This window comes from Haliotis cracherodii, unplaced genomic scaffold (genome assembly GCF_022045235.1).
Source record: "Haliotis cracherodii isolate W230 unplaced genomic scaffold, xgHalCrac1.p SCAF_7, whole genome shotgun sequence".
In the NCBI taxonomy this organism is placed as follows: domain Eukaryota; kingdom Metazoa; phylum Mollusca; class Gastropoda; order Lepetellida; family Haliotidae; genus Haliotis; species Haliotis cracherodii.
This window is the reverse complement of record NW_027266330.1, coordinates 31,867,672-31,884,321: the sequence shown is the minus strand read 5'-3', so window position 1 is coordinate 31,884,321 and position 16,650 is coordinate 31,867,672. Positions and strand designations below refer to the sequence as shown.

Sequence of the window (16,650 nt, the reverse complement as noted above, 5' to 3'; positions counted from 1 at the left end):
TTTTACGGGCACCAATTTAGTGTCGTACCGTGTAAACACAAAATGGCGACGTGTGCCGGAGTTACACACGTGACCTATCATTGTAGAAAAAAAACAACGCAAGATAAACATATTTTTATTGCATATATAAGGTTTGTGTGCGCACTTGTGATGTGTGCAATATACGCATCAGTCAGAAAGCGCACGTTAAATCTCCAAAGTAACTAACTAACTAACTTGTGATGTCCGTGTGCGAAATACGCTACAGTCGGAAAGCGCACGTTAAATCTTCTATATCAGTCAGACTTGTGATGTGTTTCATTCCCTGTCGCCTTATACACGGAGTATAGGATTTTGGGTTGATTTTTAAGGCGTGTACAGGGGGGTCGTCTTATACGTGGGGTCGCCTTATATACAGCGATATACGGTATGTGCGCTGGAGGTTTTTTACATCATATCGGGTACCCATTCCCTGCTGGGTAAACAGAGGCACATTTGGACTAAGACACTTGCCCCGGGGACACATTTTAACACTTATGCATTTGGTGCACATTCGTTCGTTCGTTCATTCTTTCTATCGGTGGTTCGTTCGTTCATTCGTTCGTTCGTTCGTTTATTGAGTGAGTTGGGTTGAACCACGGACTTGTATATAGGTATATCGGTTATTAAACAGTATCCCACTCATATAATGTCTGCTTAACGAGGGAGCGAAGCCCGAGGTGATGCAGGTCTCAGATATCTACCACTTTAGTGAACCCACGAGTATAGGTATGGTTCTGACAAACTTAGAAACTTCTATAAACACAATCAGGGCAAAGCTTCTTCTAGAACCATATTATTATCAGGAGAGCTGTGTGGACATGCTTTTATCCTAGTATATACAATAAGGCAGAGATGTATACAGGATTCCATAACAAGTGCCCTTGGCAGGAAATTTGATAATTCTGAGAAAAATCATAATTTAAAAGTATTCATTAAATTTAGAGATATTTTGGGCTGAATAATGGCTTCAGGGCAGAGCAGAGTAAGTCCCTGTAACAGTTGTGATCAAACAGTATCACGGAGATGGGATGGTGCTTGTTTGCAGTAAGTACTGTAAAACGTTCTAAATCACACTGTATAGCTACTGGACGTTCTCTCAAACCATATGGTTATCAGGCTTCGGATCTCATTTCTCTATCAGTGATCACCAAGCTCATCCCTGTTAGTGGAGCTAAACATCTCATCTCATTGTCAGCCATTCCAACATTGTTGATGTTGGCACTCCTGTTGGCATTCCGGCACCTCCCATTGAGAGGGATACCACCAGCTTCTGTATCACAGCAGCTGATAGTGAGACGGAATGATAATATTGTGTGAAGCACTCGTACGTACGAGTCCCAACCGTAGTGCTATCTAATGTCATTAAAGGGGTTTGTTGAATGTCAGAACGAAGGGGTAAATTGAATGTTAGAGATTGAGAAGGTGCTGAATGTCAGAGATTAAAGGGGTAGGTCAGAGATTGAGGGGGTGTTGAATGTCAGAGATTAAAGGGGTATGTCAGATTGAGGGGGTGTTGAATGTCAGATTGAAGGGGTAGGTCAGAGATTGAGGGGGTGTTGAATGTCAGAGATTAAAGGGGTAGGTCAGAGATTGAGGGGGTGTTAAATGTCAGAGATTAAAGGGGTATGTCAGATTGAGGGGGTGTTGAATGTCAGAGGTTAAAGGGCTAGGTCAGAGAATGAGGGAGTGTTGAATGTCAGCAATTAAAGGGGTAGGTCTGAGATTGAGGGGGTGTTGAATGTCAGAGATTAAAGGGGTAGGTCAGATTGAGGGGGTGTTGAATGTCAGAGATTAAAGGGGTAGGTCAGAGATTGAGGGAGTGTTGAATGTCAGAGATTGAAGGGGTAGGTCAGAGATTGAGGGGGTGTTGAATGTCAGAGATTGAAGGGGTAGGTCAGAGATTGAGGGGGTGTTGAATGTCAGAGATTGAAGGGGTAGGTCAGAGATTGAGGGGGTGTTGAATGTCCGAGATTGAAGGGGTAGGTCAGAGAGTGAGGGGGTGTTGAATGTCAGAGATTGAGGGGGTGTTGAATGTCAGAGATTGAAGGGGTAGGTCAGAGATTGAGGGGGTGTTGAATGTCAGAGATTGAAGGGGTCCATAGCTTACAAAATAATAGGAGCAAATCATAAGGGGCCCCAGGGTCCCTTTAATAAAGTGACATGAACCCTTAATGAGCTCTTAATTAACTAACATGTACCACCCTGGGCTCCATTTCATGCGCTGCTGAAAGCCAATGAGGCTGACATTATTGAACTAACTTTCAGCATCCAAGGGTTTCTCCACTGATAAGCATAAACAAGGTGTTGATACCAAGCAGATTACCAAGACCACCATGCCAGACAGCTTGATGTAGAAGACCTGATGCAGTCTTAATGGTGGGGATGTCATCGTATATCGTGATGTCGATTGATGTATCGGTCAAGGATTTATCAACGATTCCAAACTAAGTGCCCTTGGCAGGTAAATTGGGACCAAATTGTGTTATTGTTCAAAATTGGATTTCTTTAATGTTCTCATTTTTTATACTTTCTGAGGAATTGGGAAATCTACAATTCAAATTGGGAATTTGTACTGTCATACGCTGCAAACTTGGGGTTGAATATCAGCGTGTGAGTAGGTCTTAATACAACCCTGGTCGGTACATTTTTAATATTGATGCTGTATTGACAGAAATTAATGAATATTGATGCCAAATACTAAATAGCTCACAGACACAGAATCAAGTTCATTTGTTAAGATTACAAACAAAGACAAGGAGAAATTAGAAATTTCAAATTTAATGGTTCAACCTAGTTCATATTTAGCATTTAATTGATTAATCTGTCTTTATAGGTAAACAGAATATAAATTGTTATTTTCAATCGATATATCGTGATACTTTTGTGTTGATTTATCAATGTCAATGTCATTCCTACTAGCTTGGATAAGGGTTTGTTTAGCAAGTTCCAACTTACAAATATGTCCTGAAGGTGTTGTCATGTTACATAACGTCTTCAAGCCTCTGGGTAGTACTTAAAGGTAAATAAATCCGTTAACAGATTCTGTACAAGATTGGAGCGCTGGACTACCCGGGTCCCCACAACGCTACTACCCGACCCTACCAGGATACCCGCTATGTGTCTCAAGACTTGGGTGTAAAATGTCCGATTGGGAATAGTTTGACCATAGCCCTGGAAAAACGAATTTAGATACACATAAAAAACGATCTGGTCATGCATACACTGAAGTTGACTGAAGTTTTATCTTTATTCAAACCTATAAAGGTCAGAAGGAATGGGTGCATAGTCAGAAAGAAATGCGAACATTTGTGACTTGAAGTGTCACTGTAGATTTTTACATATTTTTTGTCATTAAACAATATATCACGTGACTAACCACAGGTCCGGGTAGTCCTGTGGGTACCCGGGTCCTACTCAGTAGCCACCCGACCCGGGTCCCCGAGTTACCTGTCCCAGCCCTACAACATGTACAAGATTGCCCATCTTCCTCATGTTAAGGTATCCTCCAGTAACATCAACAACCAGCAACTTCTTGTGTTTAATAGTTTTCCTGTATATTTTCACTATTCAGATGAGGGCTGAGCAAAATGAGTCATTCTCCCCTCTAAGAAATGTGAACAATTATTCCACCATGAATTTGGAAATTACTCGATTCAGATTGGTCAATCAGAGGTTATCAAATCTCAATAAACCCCCACTGATTGAAACAGCCGATTTGACGGCCACATCACCATGGAAGCTAATATGTTGATAAGCTAGTACTTCTTCTTCAGTCAGGTACAGGAGTCAAACAATTATTTTGTGCATTTTGAAGTGAGTGAGTGAGTGAGTGAGTGAGTGAGTGAGTGAGTGAGTATTCCAGCAATATCACGGCATGGGACACCAGAAATGGGCTTCGGGAATGAAATCAGGGTCTTCAGCATGACGAGCAAACGCTTTAACCAATGGGCTACCTGACCGCCCCTTTTGAACAGAGGGTTAGTGAGTGAGGAGGGCTTAATGCTGCTTTGAACAGTATTTCAGTTATGCCAGGGCAGGTCAGCTTCATGTGGGAGGCAAGAAAAGAGATGCCGGTCTTAAATGCCTACCACTTTGGTTAAACCAGAGACCATAAAATAAATGACTGTATGGTTAAACCCACAAGTCAGAGTATAATGCTGTAAAACCTAGAGTCATAATGAGGTTGAAACAGGATTCAAACCCATGAACATCCGTCTTCAGCCTACCTCCTGGACGCAACTCCTGGTAACCCCCCTTATAACTAAAGTGTATCATTGTCTATGTGAGATAACTGTGTTCTCACCACCATGTAGAGGTGTCCTGCGGTCCACGCGATGACACAGATACACACACTGACGGTTTCACACAATATTTGACTTGTGGAGTTAAATATTTGATGAAAGTGTCTTCTTCCCTGCACCCCAAGCTCAAGTCAACCTCAGATAGGTGAAAACAGTTCATTACATTTACATTCACACCCTGACTACAACGGCCATCAAATACACGCCCGTAGTCTAGCAATAGTAATAACAGCACCAGGAGTTTACAGGAAGCAAAAGATGGTGTCCAAGGCATAACAGTTAGGAATGGACATGAATAGTGTGCACAGCAGTGTTAGAAATTGGCACAAGTATTGTAGCCCTTGACAAACTGCCCAATAGTTAAGGTATCATAAGGACTAGTAGAAATCTGCCCTTTTTAAGGGTTTTGCTATATATATCATTATAAGGACTAGTGGACGAAAATTGTTAGTTTCTACCACTGCACAGTATTTTTGTTTGTTGGTTGGTTAAAGCCACGCTCAGCAAGAGTCTATGAAGATTAAGCCCCGTTGTTTCTGAGTTTACTATAGCAATTGCATGTAGTTGCTGCTATTGTCAGCCGAGTGATCTGAAACTGCTACTTGTGAAAACGCCCTAGCTAAGTGAAGCTTCCTGGTTCCTATATCAGGCGCTATTGTCACATACACAACACAATAGAGAAGTAGCTGTATTCAGTGCTAACATACAATATATATCACATACTTATAAACCTCCAGTGATGTCATCCCATTGTCCTGTCATTGTCTTACAATACCCAGGATTTTATACAAATAATCCCTCTGATTTTAGACACAGAATACCGCTGATTTAACACCCACAATACCCATGATTTTAAATTTAAATGGCTCAAACCTGCAACATTGTTCACTCACTGTAGGCCAAGTGAGTGAACAACTAGGCCACAGAAGTGCTGATAAATAACACAATACTTTTGCAATCTCTTTTTCAAATGCATGTAGGTTAGCAAGAGATATTTTATGTCCATTTCATCAATTTCATGAAAAGTGTGTTTGAAACCAAAAATTGTTGATAAATGTTGTTTCAGATTTTGTTTCCGTTTTAATATGTAAGATAAAACACTTGGGTTTTTATGAGTTCATAACCCTCATCCTCAGGATACAACCTGACACACAAACATAGTTTGGATTCTATGTAAAGAATATATACACTCAGCAATATTCCTGCTATATGATGTTGGTCTATAAATAATTGAGTCTGTACCAGACAATCCAGTGATTGATATTGTGAACAACGATCCACATCAGTACAATCAGCCAAGTCACCAAGCTTGACCACCCGATCCATTTGTTCCCCTCTAACGAGTAGCATACGTTGGGGAAGAATTCTAACCCCAAAGCCCTGTGAAGATCCGGGGTAGAACAACCCATGCTTGCTGTAAAAGGGACAATGCTTGTCGTTAGAGGCGACTAACAGGATCGGGTGGTCAGGCTTGCTGACTTGTTGATGCATGTAATCGATCCCAATTGTGTGGATCAATGCTCATGATATCAATCACTGGATTGTCGGGTCCAGACTCAATTATTTACAGACCGCTGTCATATACATGATATAGCTGGAATATTGCTGAGTGCGGCGATAAACAACAAACAAACCAATCTAACCCTTAATATTTGATATTTTATTTAAACTTTAACTTGCATGAAAATCTAATGACTAATTTATTGTGGCCTAAGTTCAAATGTGATTCCCCCATTCTAAGTTTGTTCAAAATGACACTGCACAAGTTGTATATAGACAATGTCAAGTATACAGACAAGTATACAGACACAAACCAGGAAGTACAGTGATCTCATCGTCAACAAAGGGAAATATGTCCTGTATACCCCGACATAGCGATGTGGACGCTAACTCACCTACTTTCAACAAAACCCTTCCTACGGGCATTGTCAGTGTCACACAAACTTCAAACTTAAAGGGGCGGTCGGGTAGCCTAGTGGTTAAAGCATTCGATTCCCGACATGGGTACAATGTGTGAAGCCCATTTCTGGTGTCCCCTGCCGTGATATTGCTGGAATATTGCTAAAAGCAGCGTAAAACCATACTCACTCACTCACTCAAACTTAAAGTGGGTCCACAGGTGCCCTTCAGGTGTGTTCCTATATGGTATAGGGAAATCATCAATCTTTAACTTTTCGGGAAAAAACACAATATCATGGACCCCTTGGCTTTCAGCACTGTCATGTTATATCAAGTAACCAACATGCCACCCAAACATCTATTTCCATGTCTACTTTATGCTTTCTTTATTTTATTTCCCATCCTTATCAACCATAATTTTTCGCCAAAACAAATCATAAACCATGAAAAATATGGCCTGATCTTTCCAAAAGTTTGAGATGTATTTTTCTTGGCTATTATTTGGCTCGGCATTGTCTCCATTCTATTATGATAAATATTAGGACCAATTATCTACCATTGCTTTATTTTAGAATTGATGTTACCACCTCCATCACATCTAATCTATCCTTAACAGAGTACAGAATTTTTCTTGCTCATAAGAGTAATGTGATTGGGCGAGTGATTTACAAGCATTGTGCTGCGATGTAAATGATGGCTATTCCTTTCCATCAGAGAGGTTGAAGTGAGCCAGGCTTGTTCCACTATGTCTAAACAGAATCTAATCTATGACAGCAGCGGTAGAAATTGGCACTAGTCCTGTAGTCCTTGCCAAATTGCCCAATAGTTAAAGTATCATAAGGACTAGTAGAAATTTGCCATTTTTAAGGGTTTTGCTATATGTTATCATTAAAAGGACTAGTGGACTAAAAATGTTTGTTTCTATCGCTGGACCAGCATTTAGAAGATGGAATAACAAGAATACATGACACTTTTTATGGATGACAACTTCTCTTAATCTTTGTCACGACATTTCAGAGAAAGTTGTTATCCATAAAACATGTAAAAAGTGTATTTATGAACAGAATCTGAGATACAGCAGAAATCACTCTCACATAGATCACATGGATCATCTCACATCCACAAAGTGGCATTCCAATTAATGGACGTGATTGATGCCTTGTTGGCAGACCTCCAAGATTGAGTAATTTAATGTACAGGGATTTCTACAGATCAATCTTATTTCGACTGAAGACATGAACAAATAGATTCCTTACATTGTGTGTCATAATATTTATATCATTCTAGGTGATAAATAGGATTACACTATGACTGATGTTTTGTCAGTCATTGGTTGTGTGTGATAATTGAAATTTATTGACGTGATTCCTTACATGCTTTAAAAGCAGGAGTGTTGGGAGATCCTCACCGAATCCGTCACTGTCACACAGGAAGAAAACAATGCTGTCAGCAAAGGTTGAACTTCACAGCTGGGCATATCATCGTATCTCACGACATAGATGTATCGATAAGTTCTTATTGTCTAGACTGTATTAATACAAATCAATGAATAGCAATACTAAATCAATAATTCCCTCCAGGTAATTTTTACCTATCTACATACACAATAACTAATGTTATTATTAACTGATATACATGTATATGATGTATTGATATATCACGATACTTTGAGTCAATTTATACATACATAATAACTAATTTTGTTATTGCAGGCGGGCAGGCAGCTATTTCGGACACTGCTACAGAGTTGCAGATAACCTGCGTACTTGTGTAAAATACGCAAAATAAATCCCTATTACCCATTTAAATATGAGTTCTTGCATAAAAATATGAATATAAAAATTCAAAATCCTAATAGCATAACACTCTGTGTAATTGCCCAATGTATCCTTTTACACTTGCGTACATGCATTTCTTTACAGATCTCTATTTACTGATCGATTTGGTTTGGCACTCAGCAATATTCCAGCTATCTGACGGCAGTCTGTAAATAATCGAGTCTGGACCAGACAATCCAGTGATTTACAGCATGAACATCGATCCACGTAATTGGGATCGATGACATGCATCAACCAAGTCAGCAAGCCTGACCACCTGATCCCGTTAGTCGCCTCTAACGACAAGCATAATTTACTGATCAAATGCAGGCATCAGACACACATGAACGGGACTGCAGAGAATAATGGATAGAAAGGCTCTACATCTCTTTTATTGTTAATTAGACATGCATATCACTGTTGTCAGTTAACGTGACATGTTACACACTTGTCGTAACGTAACAGATACAAATTAGAAGTCATCTGAAACAGGATTTTATTTGAAAAGTATGCCTACTCACTAGCCAATAGGCTGGACCCACGTAAGTAAAAATATATAGAAAACCAAAAGAAAACTATCAATTATTATGAACACCCATTGTGAATGATAACTTGTGAGTAAAAACTCAATGGCTCACACCATTATCTGGAACGTGTCACCGTTGCTGATAAAATCTGTGACGGTATACAACATGGAGATAACATTGTGTGAACATTGTAAACCTCAAATATTCACTTCCGTGTCCACAGATATGCCTCACAGTGACATCCTAGTACAGTATTTGCCATAATAAGCTCCCTGCTCCAAAAAGCACCCTCTGACCAACTCAGTGGCCCATACGGAGACACACATTTACCTGACAAACCATATTTTCTTGTGTTTACGTATAACAGATTTGTTTACTGTAAACACAACAGAGTACAGAGGGTATGTAACTGCCTTGTAACTATGTACAAAAAGTTTTAGCTTCATTGAGTTTGAACTACTTCTGTTCTCTACCACACGATCTCTTACGAAAAAATTAACTTGCGATTTGTTTCAATAAGCACCCCCCTTTGTCAATGTTCTAAGTACCTAGGATGCTTATTACAGCAAATACATTATATTACGATATGTAGGTGAGATTACAAGTAGTAGCTGGTTACAGTTAGTTACGGGCTGTGCTTGATGGCCTGGGTGCCGTTGTACAAAGCGATCTTTAAGCGCTAAGGAGATAGCAACTCCCATACCTTAACATAGACTTACGACACTCGCAGCGCTAAAGTTGTTTTGTACAACGGCACCCTGGTGGCCATTTCCTATCAAATTCTAGATGCTGTAATTAGTATTATAGTCCTCTGTGTGACTAGGATTATCATTATCTGTGTGACAGAATAACATAAAAAAAGCAACAAATATAATGATGTTTAGAAAGATTTGGGTCAAATTTGTGTTGCGGCCATAAAATTTCCAAGTCTCCGATGACTCCACACCCTGCTACATACTCCCCCGTCAACAGAAGGCATGTCCCGGGCCGCATAGTAGGGTTCAAATTTAATATGAACATGCTCAGCCCCATGTTGGGCGGCAATGTAGCGGTCATAAAATTTCTGAGTCCTGTGATGGGATTCGAACCACGGACCTTCTGACCGAGGTCGGACGCCTTGTCCACATGACCGAAGAGGTTAACCCCGTCAGCAAGCTGACAAGGTAAGGACGTCATCTGTGGGATGACTCCACGTCCTGCTACATTTGCTTGGACTGCAATCTGGTGGAACCTACTCTCCTAATTAGCTGTTTTACAAGAACCATGTTTCCAATCATCAATCATGCAAATGTGACAAACACAACATATAATATAAGCAGTGAGCATCGTGACATTACTGCAATGTCTCTCAGGGGGGGAATCCCTGGCCATAATCAAGCTATCCTGGCTACAACTGAGGATAACTTAAGCTCCCATGACATGCTTCAAATGATGATAACAACTAATTCTTTGATCATGTTAATGTTAACTCTCAGGCCAAAACATAGGATTTGAGAGTGAGCAAGAAATGACAAAAAAGAAAACACTTAAGAAGTTTCATCTAATTGCCTCTTCATAGGCCACTTTTCCAACATTTATTGGGTTTGATTTGGAGTTAGGAGCCAGTTTTCCAACATTTGGTGGGTTTGATTCACAGTTAGGAGCCAGTTTTCCAACATTTGGTGGGTTTGATTCACAGTTAGGAGCCAGTTTTCCAACATTTGGTGGGTTTGATTCACAGTTAGGAGCCAGTTTTCCAACATTTGGTGGGTCTGATTCGGAGATGGAACGAACATAAAACATAACAAAAGCAGTAAATAAGGCAGATTCTGGTTACATATTTTGGTGAGCATCCAGGAGTGAACAAATGTTGACTAATGTACAAGAAATGTCGCCAGACAGAAATAGATAGAGATAACAATACAAATGCTATACTTCTGGAGACTGCCAAGAGTACGGCCTCGTGCATGTGAAGTTCCTGACATTGAGGGTTTCAGATCAGGGTGCCAAAACAACCTTAGAGCTACAACTGTCGTAAGTCTATGTTAAGGTATGGGAGTTACAATCACCTTAGCGCTAATATCTCTTTGTACAATGGCACCCAGTTCATTTTCTAGGACATTGAGTCATTGTCATCTTAAATGTCCCACTGATTTGTTTTCAGATTTGGTAATCACACAGAGGATGTCTTATCAAGTGTTGATAAAATCATGAAAATGATCTCTCTGCCACTGGAATTGGAAATTACTGTTTACAAACTGAAAATGTTTGAAGAATGATTTGGGATGATAAATACAATCTCACTCTCATGTCCTTTGATAACCAATATATCAACACTCTTCCATATAAGTACTGAAGTTTGAAATTTCTCTAATTACTAATAACTATGTCTTAAACTACTCTGACAATGTGTACCAGACCTAGGAACATAGTCTATGTATCTTTAAGTGGTCTGGATATGGTGGTCTGGTCAAATATATTAACACTCATAATGAAAGGCTTAATAAGTTTTAATCTTCTCTAATTATTAATTTCTGTCTAAAGCTACTCTGTCAATGCGTACCAGACCCGGGGAACATACTCCCCCTCAACAGACATATCTCCAAGTCAGGGGTCTGGACCAAGTAGTCCTATGTCAACATCACAACATCTCTCAGCACACTGTCTGTTTTCCTTCTCAAGCATAACTGTGACTTGGCTTGACAAATATGAGCCTCCTCTCGACTACCGGCAGTTCAAGTGTCAAGTAATATTTCCAAATGTTATGCAACGTAACTTGACACTCACATATTGAAATGCCAGTCAGCCATTGAGTCAAGGAGTTGTGATGTAAAACTACAAGCACACATCACAGGTCATCACGAGACACAATAACTCTTTCTGTTTTCTTGTACATTACAGTGAGTGAGTGAGTATTATTTTATGCAGCTTTTAGCAATATTCCAGCAATATCACGGCGGAGGACACCAGAAATGGGCTTCACATATTGTACCCATGTCGGGAATCGAACCCGGGTCTTCAGCGTGATGAGCGAACGCTTTAACCACTAGGCCTATCATAAGATTCAATTGCCGAAAAACCAAGTAAAGCCTAACCACCCGATCCCAAAATTTAGTCAGCTCTTAAACTAAGCGGGAGGTACTGACATGGAATCCTTACAACATTTACACAAGAAGCAAAAGGAACTGTCAAGGATCAAATCGGACATCTTTTCCACTCAATTTGTCCACAAACCAATCTAAAATCGAAAATGGCTAGGTAATGTTCATCCTGTTTCTGACTAGCTGTGCTGCTAATGAAGCTTTTCGTGTTCATTTCAGAAGTTGTAGTGGCCTGATGCTGGATGTGCAGGCTAATCCCCGCCTGGTGGTATCCACGACGACACCAGCCACAGCAGCTCCAGCTCATTCACCAGGAATCCATGGTGTGAGCTGCAGGGCACATTGTTGTTCCTACAACTCGTAACACTTCACAACTTACTGTTACAGGAATCAACGTAATAATATGGCTTTGCTGTTCCAAATTAAGCATGAAAGCACAGAGAGGGACCTCTCAGAGCCCTAGTGTTGAAGGGAAAGTTTTTGGGGTGTCCTTAGACTTTAATACTGCAGAAGCAAAACTCAAGGACCCCAGGACCCCTAATTTTGAACATAGCTTCAGATCATCCTTGAAATATGCAATAATATGAATATAAAAATTCTTAATTAATCGGTTCATTTTATAGGACTGACTGATTGTCATCAAACCTTGGAACTCGGCCCTATCATAATACATGTAGTGAATTTATTATACCAAAATTCAGTGTTTGGAATTAAGAATGGACCTGGGCTCCTTGACATTTGCTGCTATAGTCATGAAAGTATTTAAATCTGATGACCCTCTTAAACTTTTTACATTATTTATCAACTTATAACGACAAGGATCTATGACTCTCAAACTTAATTTCTAATATTGAAACGTATAGACACATTTCCACTCTTTTCATTCATATAGTGGGGAAGTCGGGGAGCCTAGTGGTTAAAGCATCCACTTGTCACCCCAAAGACCCGGGTTCGATTCCTCACATGGGTACAATGTGTGAAGCCCATTTCTGGTGTCCCCCACCGTGATATTGCTGGAATATTGCTAAAAGCGGCGTAAAACCATACTCACTCACTCATTCATATAGCAACATGTGTTTCCATGTGTGTGTCACACAGTACACTAAGCCAACCAGTCCATGTTTCATCCCCACCACCAGGCAGGATAACAACAAGTTCCATCTTATAAAGTCTTTTGGTATGAGTGAGTGAGTGAGTATGGTTTTACGACGCTTTTAGCAATATTCCAGCAATATCATGGCGGGGGACACCAGAAATGGGCTTCACACATTGTACCCATGTCGGGAATCATGCTAATTATCTCCCTGTACTGGTACATGTGTCTGGATTTACAGCATCTATTGATTGGTCGGACCATTACGCTGAACCTCGGTCAGGCTGCTACAACATTGCATCAGCAAAGCCATGCTGTGGATGCTGAGTAGTGTGTTGAACAACATCCAATGCAGTGCTACGTTCATTGGAATTTTGGCACCATAGATCCGTCAAAATTCTGTTATCGACAACTTGACTTTTATTCTTAATTTTGAACAGACGTTGAGACAGAGTTTGAGCAACATATTTTTTTAACAATGCTGCATCTTTGATTGTTGATACAACATGAAGATTCAATAAACAAATGGCAAGCATTAGAGGGCTATAGGTGCTTTGTCTTTCTTTATGAAGTTTGTCAGACTGTTTGCCCCAAACGTTATTTATACCTTTTCAAACATTCTGCATATTTGAGAATTCTTTTTATCTATTCTATTTATTTATGGGACAAAAGAAAGGAGAAACTTCAACAAAGTATATATATGTAGTTACATAAACTCCAGATAAACATTTGCCCTAAAAAGACAAATAAAAAGTTATAGTTCTAAAATTACACATCCATGTTATTTATCAGGTCAAAGGCCTAAACACTGTAAAACTATATAGTCATTTCTAGGAGGGTTTTGTACAAGGAATTATTAAGAAACAGTATCTAATCATGATAATGAGATGTAACAATTGTACTGAAGTGACCATGTGACAACTCAAGTGCCTGCAATATTGTTAATTATTTGTCAACCTCCTCGACGAAATTACAATGGAGTATGACTCACTTCATTAAGTGGGTCAATTTAACAATTGCCTCACTATCTTAGGAAGGAGGCAGCATTCATTATCCATTATGCCAATTTACAGTCTTAATGAAGACCTTGTAGAAATCAATGCCATTTTAATGTTAATCCAAGCAGATGTTGCTTCTGCATAAAATAATCACAAACCAGAAATGCCATTTGTGAACATTTGCTATAGTTGCTTATCAATCAACATAACAGTAAACTGTACAGAAAAGAAGGTGGGATCTTAAGTTTGATTAAAGATGATTTAAATATACAGGATGCTTGTTAAATATCAATACCATAAGAAATGGGTCATAAAAAGATTGAATAATGAAACATTCTCGAGTAAGTTACTCTAAATTAGGCTACTAGATCTTTGTCTTTTTCTCTACAAAGGTTGATAGAGCAATCAAACTCTTGCCAATGTGACAACCCAATTTGAAAATAAGTTTACATAAAGCTGGTATAAATATTCATCATTCGGAACATGAATCTAGGTGAAACATTAACATTGTTTGTTAGAAATAAACGTATTAGCATTAATTGATTGTTTTCATTCGTAAGCATCAGGTCACTGTTGCATGAAGCGTTATGAAACATTCTGTGTGCTTGTATCAGTTAAGACATATTTGGTCCATTCAAACGACATCTCATATAAAAGTGTACACTGATTCGGTCAAATCGATATACACTGACAAGAGACGAGTATCTGGGACGCGACTACCGTGCCGTGAATCCCATGTGTTGAAAAGGTGAACGCCCATTATGACGACTGTCACCCAAACAAGCAATGTCAATATGACTATGCGGATACACACCTTACAAGAAACACTTAGACGTTATTGACAACACATAAAAGACTAACACAATGACTATCATATATATTTATCCAATATGAAGACCATTTATCTGTGTTGCCTTGACTTGACAGATCGTCTGAAAATAAACATGGAAACTGAAAAACACGCACCTGAAAGGCACTCTCCCTGAGAGCGGCCGAGACACTTTCCCGAATCTTCGCAGCATCTCCTCGATTTCGGAGAGCCTCTTTGAAGTTTTTGAATTTTCGCTCTGTCAGATGAGCAGCCATAATTGTTTAAATCCTTCTTTGTCACGATCTTTTCTCATTTCGTTTCTTACGGAAGTCGAAGCTTTCCGCCATATTGATTTGTGAGTATGTAAGGGAGGTAACTCATCACTACTTTGGTGCAACCACTCCTCTTTACTCACCTAAAAGTATATGTCGAATGTTGAATGTTCTAGGGTAAAAACGAAACGAGAGTGAAAATTGATTTTAATGTAACAATAATATAAACAAATATAAATGAATTCTAATTAATTTCTTGCCAATATTATACCATATGACTTATAACATTCTAGTATTTCATTACCACAATTTCATGCTTACATTGTAGAAACCCCTAAAATTCACTTTGGTGGATCTTCCGAAAATTGAAATTACTGTTTATTCATTTATTATATGTTTTTATAATTTCAAAATAGATCAAGTTGGTAATATAATTGACAGTGCAACATTTGATTTAAGAAACAAAACTTAAATGACTAAATATAGCATTGTAATGTTTGCTGTTTCTCATAATTTAATTTCCATGTGTATTAAAGTGATTGTCCATAGTTTTACACTGTGTCAAGATGGCACATAGTGCTATGACATGTAGACAAGTTAAGACAAGCCTTGTTATCTCCCATGCAGTCAAGAAGCTACCATAAAATATTCAATCTGAAATCTTTTGGTATCACCATTCCCCTAAATCAAGAGGTGAGGTGAGGTGAAATTGGGTTTAACGTCGCGTCCAAGACTATTGCACTAATACAGCGATGTGCATGTACGTATATGTGTGTGTGTGTGTGTGTGGCTGCTTGTACTAGTCCGGACTGATGCAGATTTATAGTGCTAGCTCAATGAGATACCATGCCGCAGTTTAACATGAATATCCCACTCAGACACAGTATACTGACTCCGAGCCGACCAGTCCTTGTTTTAGCCCCTTAATGCAGAGCGCGAGACAGGGTAACAACAAGTACTATCTTTTAACGTCTTTTGGTATGAACCCCGGACCTTCCGCTCTCCGGGCAGAGACTCTACCACTAGACCACGGAGGCGGTCCCTAAATCAAGAAAGTAACTGGGATACAGATCAGTTCAATTTCTAGGACACTGACTAATTGTTATCCAAAATGTCCTAAAGATGTTTTGAAGATTTGGTTTTGATATAGAAGAACGTCCTATGATTGAAATATCATGAACTGCCCAGCAGCCTATTTTCTCCAACAAACTCTCTGGAATACATGTGTATGTTGTGAGAGAGTCTGTGCATGTTGATGTCTTTAAAATCATACATTTATTTTTGCAAGAACAAAATCTGCTTTCACGGAAAAAGGGACACCAAGAAATTGTGGGGTTGATCTCAGCCGAAGCACAACATTCTGTACAGAGTTATGTCCCTTAATTGTTAGGATTGGTTGGATGTGGGATTGAGTCCTAGTTTTATTTGATTATGAACCTTGATCAGTCCATATTATCACAGTCTCTTAGAAGGATATTTACAACAGTCCTGCTAACACGATATATATTTAAAAGGTACTGTATTAAGCCCCCTGCCCTAATAATCCCTCCCAACCCAACCCCGACTATTTTCTAGACCAATCTGCAAGTACCCTTTATAAGCTTGTTGGTTGGTTGTTTTGTTGTTTAACGCCGCACTTAGCAATATTCCAGCTATATGACAGTGGTCTGTAAATAATCGAATCTGGACCAGACAATCCAGTGATTGATATTATGAGCATCGATCCTCGCAATTGGGATACGATCACATGCATCAACCAAGTCAGCGAGCCGGACCTGTTAGTCGCCTCTTACGACAGGCATGGGTTGCTGAAGACCTATTCTACCCGGGA

At 39.4% G+C, this 16,650-nt stretch overlaps 1 protein-coding gene across 1 annotated transcript in view; it reads right to left on the bottom strand.

The window, feature by feature from the left end:
* The window catches only part of LOC139447246 (dedicator of cytokinesis protein 9-like), a 188,645-nt gene extending 173,745 nt beyond the window's left edge, over positions 1-14,900 (bottom strand). Inside the window, exon 1 of the mRNA XM_071228512.1 lies at positions 14,703-14,900. Within this exon, the coding sequence (XP_071084613.1) occupies positions 14,703-14,822 (120 nt within the window). The 5' untranslated portion in view covers positions 14,823-14,900. The remainder of the gene's footprint in view (positions 1-14,702) is intronic.
* Positions 14,901-16,650: the final 1,750 nt, after the last annotated feature.